The following is a 12932-nucleotide window of genomic DNA, read 5'->3' as shown; positions in this document are numbered from 1 at the left end:
CAGATATATTTTAAGTAATGATTGTACACATTATATTGTCAATTTTATTTAAATTACTTGTTAAATCGTAGTTTTTCTTCTTTTTGTTAATATCTAGATCCATATTTAGAATTTATAATAATTGTCAGAAATATCATGTGCACATGCCCTACAAAGATGACATTTCGTCTTCCTCTTCCTGCGATTATTTAACAAGTAGTCTTGGATTTCGCTGAATATTTTATTTATTTATAACAGAATGGCGCTACGTTTACTGTCTAAAGTTAAAGTGATCCCAGAGCTGCGAAATGCTGCTTTCGCCAGCTCCGCAGCTGCGCCAGCTGAACTCTCGGATTTTGATATGCAGCATAAGACTCCAGTGATCAGGAAACAAAAACTGATCCCCAAGGCTCAGTACGGAGGGCGTCATGCCGTTACCATGCTTCCAGGAGGAGGAATCGGCCCCGAGTGTATGGGTTACGTCAGAGATATTTTCAAGTAAGTTTACGGCGAGTAAATTCGTCTCCGTCGCAATTTCGCATCACGTGAGAAATATAAGAATAATGATATCGAATTACACATTTATAACACACAATTGTTGATTGCGACATAGCTGTACTTATATTTTACTTGTATAGACCGATTAGATGGGTATAATTAATAATAGTTATAACCATATACATAAATGTATACATGCATAATATAACAGCTGGTTAGTGTTACCCGCTAAGTTTTAAATGTAATATGAAAACCAACTTAAAAACTATGTTATAAGTATAACATAAAGCTGGAATACCAACAAACTTAACATTTTACATAGATTGAAAAACATCTCGATCGTAAACCTACTTTACAAACAACCAATTTTTTTATTTAATTATTTCTGTTTTCAGGTACATTGGTGCACCGGTAGACTTTGAAGTGGTGGACATTGATCCTACAGTAGACAATGATGATGATGTGCAATACGCTATAACTACGATTAAGAGGAATGGTGTTGGATTGAAGGTATGGTCTTATAAAATGTTTTTTCTTTTCAATATATTCTGTATACAGAAGTTTGGAATGATTCCCATTATTATTATAAGTGTCTTATGTAATCATTTTTACTGGTTTGACTTTCAAATTAAAAGCATTATTTAAACAAAAGCAGGAAGAGCACTAAGTGAAAATGATGTTAAAAATACATAATATACTTAATTGATTGAGTACCATACAAACGAATTAACATAAAAAAACATAACTACTTGCAGCATGTATTTCACATGCATGCATTTCACACACTTATAAACAATGCTATCAAACTCGGCCATTTTTTACATTTTTTATTCAATTAGACTTTTTCTTAAAGCACTTTAGAATTGCATGACATATTTAAACCATTATCCACCGATTCGGAAAGCAGTTTCTACAGAGAATTACCATAGTTAATCAAGCTTTCATAGTCAATCAATGTTTTTGGAGTGAAACTTCTTTATCGGGGTTGGACAAAAATTTAGTGTAACATTTTTGCGTTACGCCGTACGCGTGCCATTTTTAAGGTCATAAAGAAGTTTCACTTCTTACGTGTGTACTCTAGTACACGCATACATTTTTTATCCCATTAATATCTCACTTACAGGGTAATATAGAAACAAAGAGCGAAGCCGCGTATGTAACATCACGTAATGTAGCGCTGCGTAATGAATTGGACATGTACGCTTATGTGTTGAACTGCAAATCATTTGCGGGTGTGCCCACGAGACATAAGGACATCGATATTGTTATTATTAGGTGAGATTGTAATACCTTAGGGTCGCCGCAAACGAAACACCGACCCCAGACTAAATTTTTTCATACATTTTGATTGAAGCGCCTGTTAAAAGGTCAAAAAATATGTTAGCAATGTTGTATAAAAATTAATAAGGGTTTTTGTATTGTTCATTAGAAAACTCTGCCCAGTATATGCATAGGCAGATTTTTGCTTCGGACAATTTTCAAGCGTGATTGTGAGTTTATGTATGTAAATGACCATGGTGCTGGTTCAAATTTTTTTGTTTCTTAAAAGGTACAAATCGTACTTGTTTATACAAAATGCTCACATGTTGCAGTTTAAAGGCATTGTAAATTTTATTAAGACAAGTCATAAGCTAAAATAATATCATCACTCTTATTATTGGGCGATAGATATTCATGAAAGTAATAAAATTGAAATCATAAAATTGATTTAAATTCAAAATTTATGTCTATCTATTTTCAGACAAAACACAGAAGGCGAATACGCGATGTTGGAGCACGAATCCGTGCGCGGTGTGATCGAATCTATGAAAGTTGTGACCGCTAGCAACTCGGAGAGGGTTGCCAGGTTCGCGTTTGAGTTTGCCAAGAGGAATGGCAGGAAGAAGGTAATCTATATCTTCTTATATATAAAAATGAATCGCAAAATGTGTTGGTAAGCGCATAACTCGAGAACGGCTGAACCGATTTCGATAATTCTTTTTTTATTATATTCCTTGAAGTACGAGGATGGTTTTTATGTAGAGAAAACGTAAATATTATGTACCACGGGCGAAGCCGGGGCGGACCGCTAGTTATTATTAAAACTTTGTATTGTTACCTGATGGAATTGCATTTTAATTTAGGTTATTAAAATAAAAAGCGTGTGTGCTATTTGTTAGGTTATAATTTACATGTAAGTTGTTTTAAATTATAAATGACTGCGGCTTCCCTCTATTGTCTTAAATTTAAATAATATTCTCAAACCTGTTGAATGATAATTGATTTGAAGTTTATCGCGACACACAAACAGACGCGGCCGACGACTTCATACATAATATTGTATGATGTAACTTCCAAACTAATAATATTTTTGTGGATGAATGATGATGAAAAAAAATTAAGTATATTTTTTCTCTAAATCATCCTATTTTTAACCAATAGAAAATTTATTTCCTTTCATACTGTTACAATTTTTGTAGAAAAGACAATACTCTATCATTCGCTATTTAAGATGTTATCTAACAAACAATTTTCGTCTTTTTCTTATATTCTAACATAACAATTTTCCAAATATATTAAACTAGCTGTGCCGCGCTGTTTCACTCGCGTGGCTCCGCTCCTGTTGGTCTTAGCGTGATGATATAATATAGCCTATAGCCTTCCTCGATAAATGGGCTATCTAATACCGAAAGAATTTTTCAAATCGGACCAGTAGTTACCGAGATTAGCGCGTTCAAACAAACAAACTCTTCAGCTTTATAATATTAGTGTAGATTAATTTAATAAGACATATTATATTTCAATTCCAGGTGACAACAGTCCACAAAGCGAACATAATGAAGATATCCGATGGCTTATTCCTTGAAACATCGAGACGTATGGCCAAAGAGTACCCAGATATTGAGCATAACGATATGATCATTGATAACTGCTGTATGCAACTGGTTGCTAGGTAAGTATATTATACTAGCTTTCCGCCCGCGGCTTCGCCCGTGTTTTCAAAGAAAAACCCGCTTTGTTCCCGTTCCCGTGGGATTTCCGGGATAGAACTTATCCTATGTCCTTCCTCAGGTCTCACGCTATCTCTGTAGCAAATTTGAAATAAATCCATGCAGTACTTTTTGAGTTTAACCCGGACATGCATACAGACAAACAGATAAAAATTCATAAAACAATATTTTTGGCTTCAATATTGATTGTAGATCACATCTCAAGCAAAAAAAATTTCATTGTATAGTTTTGAGTTTTCTACGATTTTATTATATTAATATGTAATCTTATATATAAAAATGAATCGCAAAATGTGTTGGTAAGCGCATAACTCGAGAACGGCTGAACCGATTTCGATAATTCTTTTTTTATTATATTCCTTGAAGTACGAGGATGGTTTTTATGTAGAGAAAACGTAAATATGTACCACGGGCGAAGCCGGGGCGGACCGCTAGTATGTAATATAGATAAATTATAAAAGTAAACCCACTTATAACTAAAGATCGGAAGAACATATTTTAATGCTGATTGGGTGGATATGTCTCCACTGGTATAAAAAAAAAAACTAAAAGCATGACGAAAAAAAAAAGTGAATTACGACCCGAGTAGAATCCGGGCGAACAGCTAGTTTTAAGATCAATTTATATGTTGTCAAAAAGTAGACTGTTTTAAAAATGTATCAGACCTTTATCTTTATTACTACTTGTGTGCTCTTTTAAACTCAAACTGAAACATTTATTTATTCAATTAGACTTCTTATAAAAGCACTTTTGAATCGTCATAACATTTTTTAACATTTACCACCGATTCGGAAAGCAGTATCTATGGAGAAGAACCGGCAAGAAACTCCATAGTTGCTCTTTTAAAATCGTGTCAATATTACTATTAAATTTTATTTTGTAACTTACAGTAGAACTTTAAATATTTAAGTACTTTTCTACTGCTGATTTAGGGCCGATTTTTCAATGCTTGGATAAAACTTATTCGTCGAATAATGTATAAAACTACCATTTGAAAAACGTATTCTAATTGCCCGTATTTGACAGTTTACGTGACATTTTAATATTATCGTGTAATACTTTATTGGACGGATAAGTTTTATCCAAGCATTGAAAAATCGGCCCTAAGAGTTTCAAAACTATTTTTAATAACTAAGTATTTTTTTCAAACATCTATAATTACTAGGGATGTAACGATACATGATTTTGCCGATACGATACCGATACCGATATTTGTAGTAATGTATCGGCGATACCGATACCGATACCGATATCGATGGCTTGGTAGAAAAATAAATAGTGAATTATGCATAAAAAGTTACCAACATTTAACAGAGACAACTGTTAATCGTATTCTTTTAAATAAAAATGCCAAATCAAAAAACAACAAAACCATTTATTTTAGTATTATTATTTTACGAAGTCAGTTAAACTTTAAGTAATACACATACAATCAGTACCTAATAAAAGTTTACTATAATAATTGGTAGAGTTTTTTCAGAAAACAAAGTGCGCACGCGCGGGCGGCCTCCCGCATCGTTCATTGGGCGCGGATTTTTGAATTATTTGATATCAAAAAAATTGGTTGTTTGTAAAGTAGGTTTACGAACGAGATGTTTACGTGATAACATAATGCAGTGGCAGCGCTCGAGATGAAACGGGAGATCGGTCCGTCTCTCTCTCGTTATACCTGCGATCGCGCTCGTGAGGTTTTGGTGTGACACAAGTTTATGAACATGTCACCCGACTAAAACGATTTTAAAAACGTTATCACGTTAAAAATTAAAAAAATTCAAAATTATTTCTTTCTTTCCTTTACATAAACAAATTTGTGATTGGAACACTCCTAGTAAGCAAATAAAATGCTTGTGTCAGGAGGTTCCGCTCTTCCTTAACACTATTACAGAAACAGAAATAAAACAATATGAATGAATACAATGCAAAAACATAAAAGAAAAGAAAGAATTTAATAAAAAAATATCGGTATCGGTTGATTTATTATCGGCGATACCGATATATCGGCTTGCCGATATATCGGCCGATATATCGGTATCGGTATCGGTATCGTTACATCCCTAATAATTACTATATTTTCGTTCCAGACCGCACCAATTCGACGTGATGTTAATGACCAATCTCTATGGCTCTATCGTCTCTAACGTTGTCTGTGGTATAATAGGTGGCGCCGGTCTACTCTCCGGTAGGAATTACGGAGATCATTATGCTGTGTTCGAGCCTGGTACCAGGAATACTGGTGGGTTTTTGTTTAAGTTTTATTGAAAACTAGGTTTCCGCCCGCGGCTTCGCCCGCGTTTGCAAAGGAAAACCCGCATAGTTCCCGTTCCCGTGGGATTTCCGGGATAAATAGGGAAAACAAGTTACCCTCTATATGTGTGCTAAATTTCATTGTAATCGGTTCAGTAGTTTTTACGTGAAAGAGTAACAAACATCCATACATCCATACATCCTTACATCCATACATCCTTACAAACTTTCGTCTTTATAATATATATTAGATATTAGAAATATTAGAATATTAGATTGTTTAGCAATTCAAGGTGTTCTTATAACTCTTATGTTATAATCAATATTACTGTAAAGTTTCACACAAATCCGTTCAGTGATTTTTACATTAGAATAACGGAAATACAAACTTTCGCAATTATTATAATTTAAAATTTATATTTCAAAATTATTATAATTTTAGGATTCCTTACAGTATTTTATATTTAGTGTTATAGCATTCAAATGCTTTGTAAATGAGAATTTTAAAAAGAATAGAAATATCGTTTTGCTTTAATTTTTTTGAAGTAAAACTTCTTTATTGGGGTTGGAAAAAAATTTAGTGTAACATTTTTCCGTTACGCGTGACATTTTTCCGTTACGCGCCATGTTTTTCTCATCTCTACTACGCGTGATTCGACGTATTTCTGTAAAGTTGTATATTATAGTAAATTATTTTTGAAATATAAGGTCATAAAGAAGTTTCACTTCTTACGTGTGTACACTAGTACACGCACACATTTTTTTATAGTACATACTTCATTATTTTATAAGCATACAAACAGATCATTATTTAAATGTTTATATCAATATTCCAGGTACGGCAATCGCCGGTAAGAACGTTGCCAACCCCATAGCAATGATAAACGCATCTATCGACATGCTGGAACACTTGGGACATCACTTCCACGGCGATCTGTTGCGTAGGGCTGTGAACAAGACGATAAACGTCGATAGAATTCTAACACCCGACGTAGGTGGGAACAACTCATCGTCGGAGGTCGTGGATTCGATTATAGGTAATATCGGCAGGTGCTAAGTGTATGGGGGGTTGCACACGTTAATTTTGAAGTAAAAAATAAATAAAAATACTTAATAATTATTCAAAATAATGACGATTAAAAGCGACAAATAAACAACATTATGTATTTAAAAAGGTCTTACAAATGCATACATTAATAATAAATTGAAATTTAAAAATAAATAATAATAGTTCAAATAAATAACGTATTGAAAGAAGTCAGATAAATAATATTGTATTAATTGATTGATTAATTGTTCTTTAGATTCATCAATAATATAGTATTTTAATAAATCTTATCTAACTATCTCACTCGCTCACAAGTAGGGCAATTACCTGATTTGTATTTACTATTTTCATACTAGAGCGTGTATATTATCTATAAATAGATAAATAAAACATCTATAGGTCAATATTTCTAAGAAGTGGCTTAGTAATTTTTATTTTCTTTGTAATCTCATTATTCAATGGATCAAAATTTGACAATAAAATGGCGGTTTTTTATTGTCATTCTGACACTTGATACTTTATAAATGTCAAATGATACATTTTAAAGTGAAACTTTTATTACATCGTCTCAAACTGTTTGGTCTGTGTAGCGCATGTCGCGTGTATCGCGGCTGCCGAGTAGGTATACCTACATGCGCTACACAAAGCAGTGTTCGGAACCGTTCAAACAGTTTCACTTTTACCGTGGTTTCATAAAACCACACAACATTTTTTTTAAACTTCTCGTTTTTCCAATTTTTATAGTAAATGGTCTTTAACATTTATCTAAACATAGAATAATTGCTATATTTATTAATATTTAATATAAAACGTAAATAAGGTCACATCAAATGCGAATTAAAATATAATTTAGCGTGTGTAACAACCTTTATGTATGTTTGTGTATCCCAATCATTTTTTTAAATAAACTCATAAATCGAATAGCTATGAATTTTATGTTATTTTAGCAATTTTACAGTCCGCTTGCCATTCTCATTTACTTTTATATTTTCAACAAATATGAATTAATACAAATTACAAATGATTTTAAAATTTTACTATGAAAAAGTATTTGTTGAATTTATATGTACCTATTGTTTTTTTTTCGCGCCAGATTTGTAGAATTTCCCGCCAGAATTTGACATTGACATTTGGCATAGATAAGCTAAGTAAATTTGAATTGTTTTTGCATTCATGTTTAGATAATCTGTAATAAATTAGGCTGTAATAAAGTTACCCCGTAAGTATTACCTACCTGTGTAATGTATTTATTTTAGTTTGTAAAAAATGTGAATAAATAGCTAATGCGTAGATAATGTAGTTTTATTTTATCTGTTTTCAATTGTTACCTGTATTGCTCTCTCTAGATTAAGGAGAATATTTTAAGACACTAGAATTTTATACAAAGAGTGGAAATTTTTAATGGGCCCTGTAGGGGAAGTACTTGAAATATTGGAAATAGCCATTTTGAATGCTGAAAGGAAACATTTCTTTATTATTAAAAAGAAATAGAAATGCATTAATAGATTTTTCAAAATTCACTTACCATACCATAAATTACAAAACATTTAAAACATTCCAATCCAAACAAATAATGTTCAAAATAGGTTGTACACTGTTCTTTTCTACAAAATATTACCAATAAAATATTTATTATTCAGAATGAATGGGCCTTTGTATTTTTTTTTAAATATATACAGGGTGTACCAAAAAGTAGTGATGAACGGAAGCTGAGAGGTAGAGGACCTAGAGGGCTATCCGAATCACCCCCATGTATGTTATGCGATTTTTCGTATTTTCGGAGTTATGACGTTTTTTTCAATTTTTCACCTATCGCCGAGTACGATGATATTTTCACTCATGCTGACGTCAATGATTGCGGAAGATGCTTGATTTTTTTTGTGTGCTAAGCTGAAAGATAGGCCAATTCAGTATGGTAACATTTACTATCGTTAGATCTTTGAATGGAATAAAAAAAAGAATTAAATGGCAAGAAAGATAAAATTACCCAGTATGTTCACCACTTCAAGGGCCCGTAAAAAAATAAAATCACATAAAAAAAGTTTTCCGTTTGACTTTTAAAAACTTGCTCTATCTATCAGATAGCTACCCTGAAAATTTCATTTACTTATTCAGAAGGCTTCAATAGAAAAATTTCAATCTAAATGTGGTAAGTGCAAAAATTGAATTAACATGATGATCATTAAAACCAATAAATAGGTGTTTATTTACCAGAAATTTTTAAAATAACCCCGCTGTTGCTCAATGCAAGTGCGACATCACCGTAAAAAGTTGTCTTTTAATTGTCTGAATGCCCTTTTATCATTTTTAATGGTTTCTTCTGCTACTATGAATTTCCGGGTTATTTCGTCCAAATCGTGGCATTCTCTCAAGTAGCCGAGGTCTTTTTAGTATTCCCATTGAAACAAATCAATGGGGTTTAGGTCGAGGGACCGTAGAGGCCAGGCTTTAAGGCAGGCGTCACCGGCGCATGCGCAGGCTGCAACGACCAATCCATCTTTCAGGGTATCTTTGCCCTTTAGCCTGGCCTGCTCGGTCTCCGGACATAAACCCTATTGATTTTTTTCCGTGGGGATACTACAAAGACGAGAGACTGCCACAATTTGGACGAAATAACCCGGAAATTCATAGTAGCAGAAGAAACCATAAAAAATGATAAAAGGGCATTCAGACATTTAAAAGACAACTTTTTACGGTGATGTCGCACTTGCATTGAGCAACAGCGGGGTTATTTTAAAAATTTCTGGTAAATAAACACCTATTTATTGGTTTTAATGATCATCATGTTAATTCAATTTTTGCACTTACCACATTTAGATTGAAATTTTTCTATTGAAGCCTTCTGAATAAGTAAATGAAATTTTCAGGGTAGCTATCTGATAGATAGAGCAAGTTTTTAAAAGTCAAACGGAAAATTTTTTTTATGTGATTTTATTTTTTTACGGGCCCTTGAAGTGGTGAACATACTGGGTAATTTTATCTTTCTTGCCATTTAATTCTTTTTTTTATTCCATTCAAAGATCTAACGATAGTAAATGTTACCATACTGAATTGGCCTATCTTTCAGCTTAGCACACAAAAAAAATCAAGCATCTTCCGCAATCATTGACGTCAGCATGAGTGAAAATATCATCGTACTCGGCGATAGGTGAAAAATTGAAAAAAACGTCATAACTCCGAAAATACGAAAAATCGCATAACATACATGGGGGTGATTCGGATAGCCCTCTAGGTCCTCTACCTCTCAGCTTCCGTTCATCACTACTTTTTGGTACACCCTGTAGATAAGATATATTATAAAAACTCTTAAAATACATTTATAGCCATTGTTTAAAAAGCATTGACAGTCCTCTGACATCACAGAGTACTTAAGTAATATTTATATTTGTCTATGGTAATATACTGGAATAATAATTATACATGAAAATCGTGCTGATATGAGCTATTTTCTCTGTAAAATCTGCTTTCATTGGTAAAAACATATTTGTATAATGAAAAGCGCTAAAGTCTAGTTAAGTAAATAAAAGTGAGTTTGAGTCGGTCCTATTTCAGTATAGATGGTAAGTACCTATGCTATTTTGCATCAAACACTATGATTTGCTTGAAAAAATATCTATCCGTTGTTTAATTTGTATTTGTCATCCTGTGGGTAGTTATTGTAGATATCAGTACATAGTATAAAACAAAGTCGCTTTCTCTGTCCCTTTGTATGCTTAAATCTTTAAAACTATAGATAGAGTGATTCAAGAGGAAGGTTTTAGTTTTTTATTTTATTAGGTTTTAGACAAAGCGGGCGAAGCCGCGGGCGGTAAGATAGTTGCTTATAAAGTAATGATGTTCAGCTTATGGTTACATATTTTATAGAACTTAGCTTAAATTTATTAGATAAAATAAATATTCTATAAAAGTTAAGGCAGGTAGGAGGTAAAGCTCTTATTGCCTACATTGTTTAAACTAGTTCTGCCTATTCTTCATTTAATACTAAAAATAAATCTTAAAAGTTAAACCTTTTGAATGAATTCAGTAAGAATCAGAGAATAGAGAACTCAATTAAAAGAGTTTTTAGAGTAACGACTCTGCTTTCTTTTTAAATGGTCGCATTAGACTTAAATGTTGAAATATTTGCAATTGTTTTTTATTTGTATTGATACGCTTGTTTTTTTTTACAGATAATGTAGGAAAAATGGCCTTGACAGAACCTGTTGTTGTCGTCTGAAGATAAATCAATATTTAAAAATTGTAAATTGTCTATGTTCAAAACTTTAGTCGTGTCAACTCGTGTGTAAAATGTTTTATATAGAAAGTTCATAAAATTAGAGGTTGTGTAAAATAAATTATTTTGTTGCTATATCATAGTTATTTATTTTCTTAATTACAATTATAATCAATACAATATACAGGTATAATCACTATTACAAAATGTTATTTATTAATATTGTCATACAGATAATGTACAGTATATAATAAAAGCATAAATTATATTTATGAATTACTATTTTATTTTTATTTAAGATCCCTAAGCTCATTGTCCTCATAGTAAATGATGATAAGTCACTGAAAAAAACGTACTTATATATTTATAACATACTTAATTTACTTAGGTGGGTTGTTCGCTTTGAATTATTTTCTGAGATTGCTGACAACTAAGTACTGAAATCTTCGTGATGAGATTCATTACTACAGCTAGGTTGTAGATCTTTTAATTCCGTTGCGATATCTACGTTCTCAACTTCACACTTTATTAAATCTTGTGGCACATCAGAAATAAACATTTTGTTCAGCCAATTTCTATTCTTCCTTGTGAAGTTTGGCATGAAACTGCGACAATCTTTATATTTCTTCTCAATTTTAGAAATAAAATTACTAATAGCCTCATGTAATTGTATTTGTTGATCTTCAGTAAATTGTGGTTGTAATGTATCACCAAGTGCTGATTTAATCACGGAAAGTCGTTCTTCTTTATTAAGATCCGACGGTTTTGCTGATCGTCCGTTGATTTTCTTGCTTTCTGCTACCAGAAGATTAAATGCATCTAGTCTGGTTAACGCGGTTGAAACGTTTTCTGTTATTGTTTTCTTAGCTTCGGACGAATTATTTGTCTGTTCGGTTGAAGTGTAGTTTTCTGAAGGTAAAGATTTTTTAACTTGAGAAGTATTTCTTTGTTCAGTTGAAGTATTAGTTTGTGAAGAATTTAATTCTTCGGTCATAGCGTCGTTATCAATAATTAGTGAAGTGCTTTTGTCTTTTGATGTATTTCTTTGTTCGATTGTAGTATCGTTATCTACTAGTAAAGCTTTATCCAATTCGGTTTTTGTCGCTAAGGTTTTCTTAGCTTGGGAAATATTTATTTTTACGGTAGTATCCAATTCGTTATCTGCTAGTAAAGTTTTCATAGCTTGATTAGTATTTATCTGTTCGGTTGAAACTAATTTGTTTTCTGTTATTAAAGATGTTTTCTTGTCACGAGAAATATTTCTTGTTTTCTTAGCTTGACGAGTTTTATTTCTTTGTACGGTTGAAGTGCTATTATTTGTTAATAACGTTTTATTAGCTTGAGAAGTAATATCTATTCGTTCAGTTGAAGCTAATTCGTTATGTGCTAGTAAAGTTTTCTTGGCTGGACAAGCGTTATGTGCTATTGTTTTCGAAGCTTGCGAAGTATTACTTTGTTCGATTGAAGCATCGTTAGTTGCTGGTAAAGTTTTCTTAGCTAGAAAGGCATTTCTTTGTTCAGTTGAAGTGTCGTTATCGGATATTGTTTTCTTGGCTCGACACGTTTCATATGCTTGTGCCGTTGAAGCGTCGTCATTGAGTATTGCTTTCTCAGGTCGAGATTTGTTATTAGTGTCTTCAATTGAAGCCAATTCGTTTTCTAGTATAGGTGTTTTCTTTGTATGACGATTTTTATTTGTTTGTTCAGTTGCATTGTTGTTATTTGCTATTAGAGGCTTCTTGGCTTGACAAGCGTTATGCTCTTGTTCAGTATCGTCACCTGCCATTATTTTCTTAGCTTCTGATGTATTCTTTTGACCAACATTCTCAGCTTGCGAAGTATTTATTTGTACGGTTAAACCAACGTTATAAGATATTACTTTTTTAGTATTTGTTTGACCAACATGAGTATCATGTTCTCCTTGCTCTAAGTCATCCGTTCGGAGCACGGTTAGACATCC

General features: G+C 32.5%; 1 protein-coding gene across 1 annotated transcript; it reads left to right on the top strand.

The window, feature by feature from the left end:
* The first annotated feature begins 163 nt into the window (after positions 1–163).
* LOC149895724 (isocitrate dehydrogenase [NAD] subunit gamma, mitochondrial-like) lies at positions 164–7173 on the top strand. Its single transcript, XM_090118543.1, has 7 exons — positions 164–477; positions 873–987; positions 1601–1752; positions 2219–2363; positions 3267–3409; positions 5549–5700; positions 6548–7173. The coding sequence occupies exons 1-7, from the start codon at positions 239–241 to the stop codon at positions 6766–6768; spliced, it is 1167 nt and encodes a 388-aa protein (XP_089974669.1). The 5' UTR covers positions 164–238; the 3' UTR covers positions 6769–7173.
* Positions 7174–12932: the final 5759 nt, after the last annotated feature.

This window comes from Colias eurytheme, chromosome 30, assembly GCF_061535395.1.
Source record: "Colias eurytheme isolate Ceu_HAF_F1 chromosome 30, ilColEury1 Martin Lab GWU primary, whole genome shotgun sequence".
In the NCBI taxonomy this organism is placed as follows: domain Eukaryota; kingdom Metazoa; phylum Arthropoda; class Insecta; order Lepidoptera; family Pieridae; genus Colias; species Colias eurytheme.
This window is presented reverse-complemented; position numbering and strand designations above follow the sequence as displayed.

Bases quoted from the DNA above. Each gene is read 5' to 3' on its own strand.
- LOC149895724 (XM_090118543.1), top strand. From the start codon at position 239: ATGGCGCTACGTTTACTGTCTAAAGTTAAAGTGATCCCAGAGCTGCGA. The intron at 988-1,600 runs GTATGGTCTTAT...TCTCACTTACAG, and splicing joins GGAATGGTGTTGGATTGAAG to GGTAATATAGAAACAAAGAG. The intron at 2,364-3,266 runs GTAATCTATATC...TTTCAATTCCAG, and splicing joins AGAGGAATGGCAGGAAGAAG to GTGACAACAGTCCACAAAGC.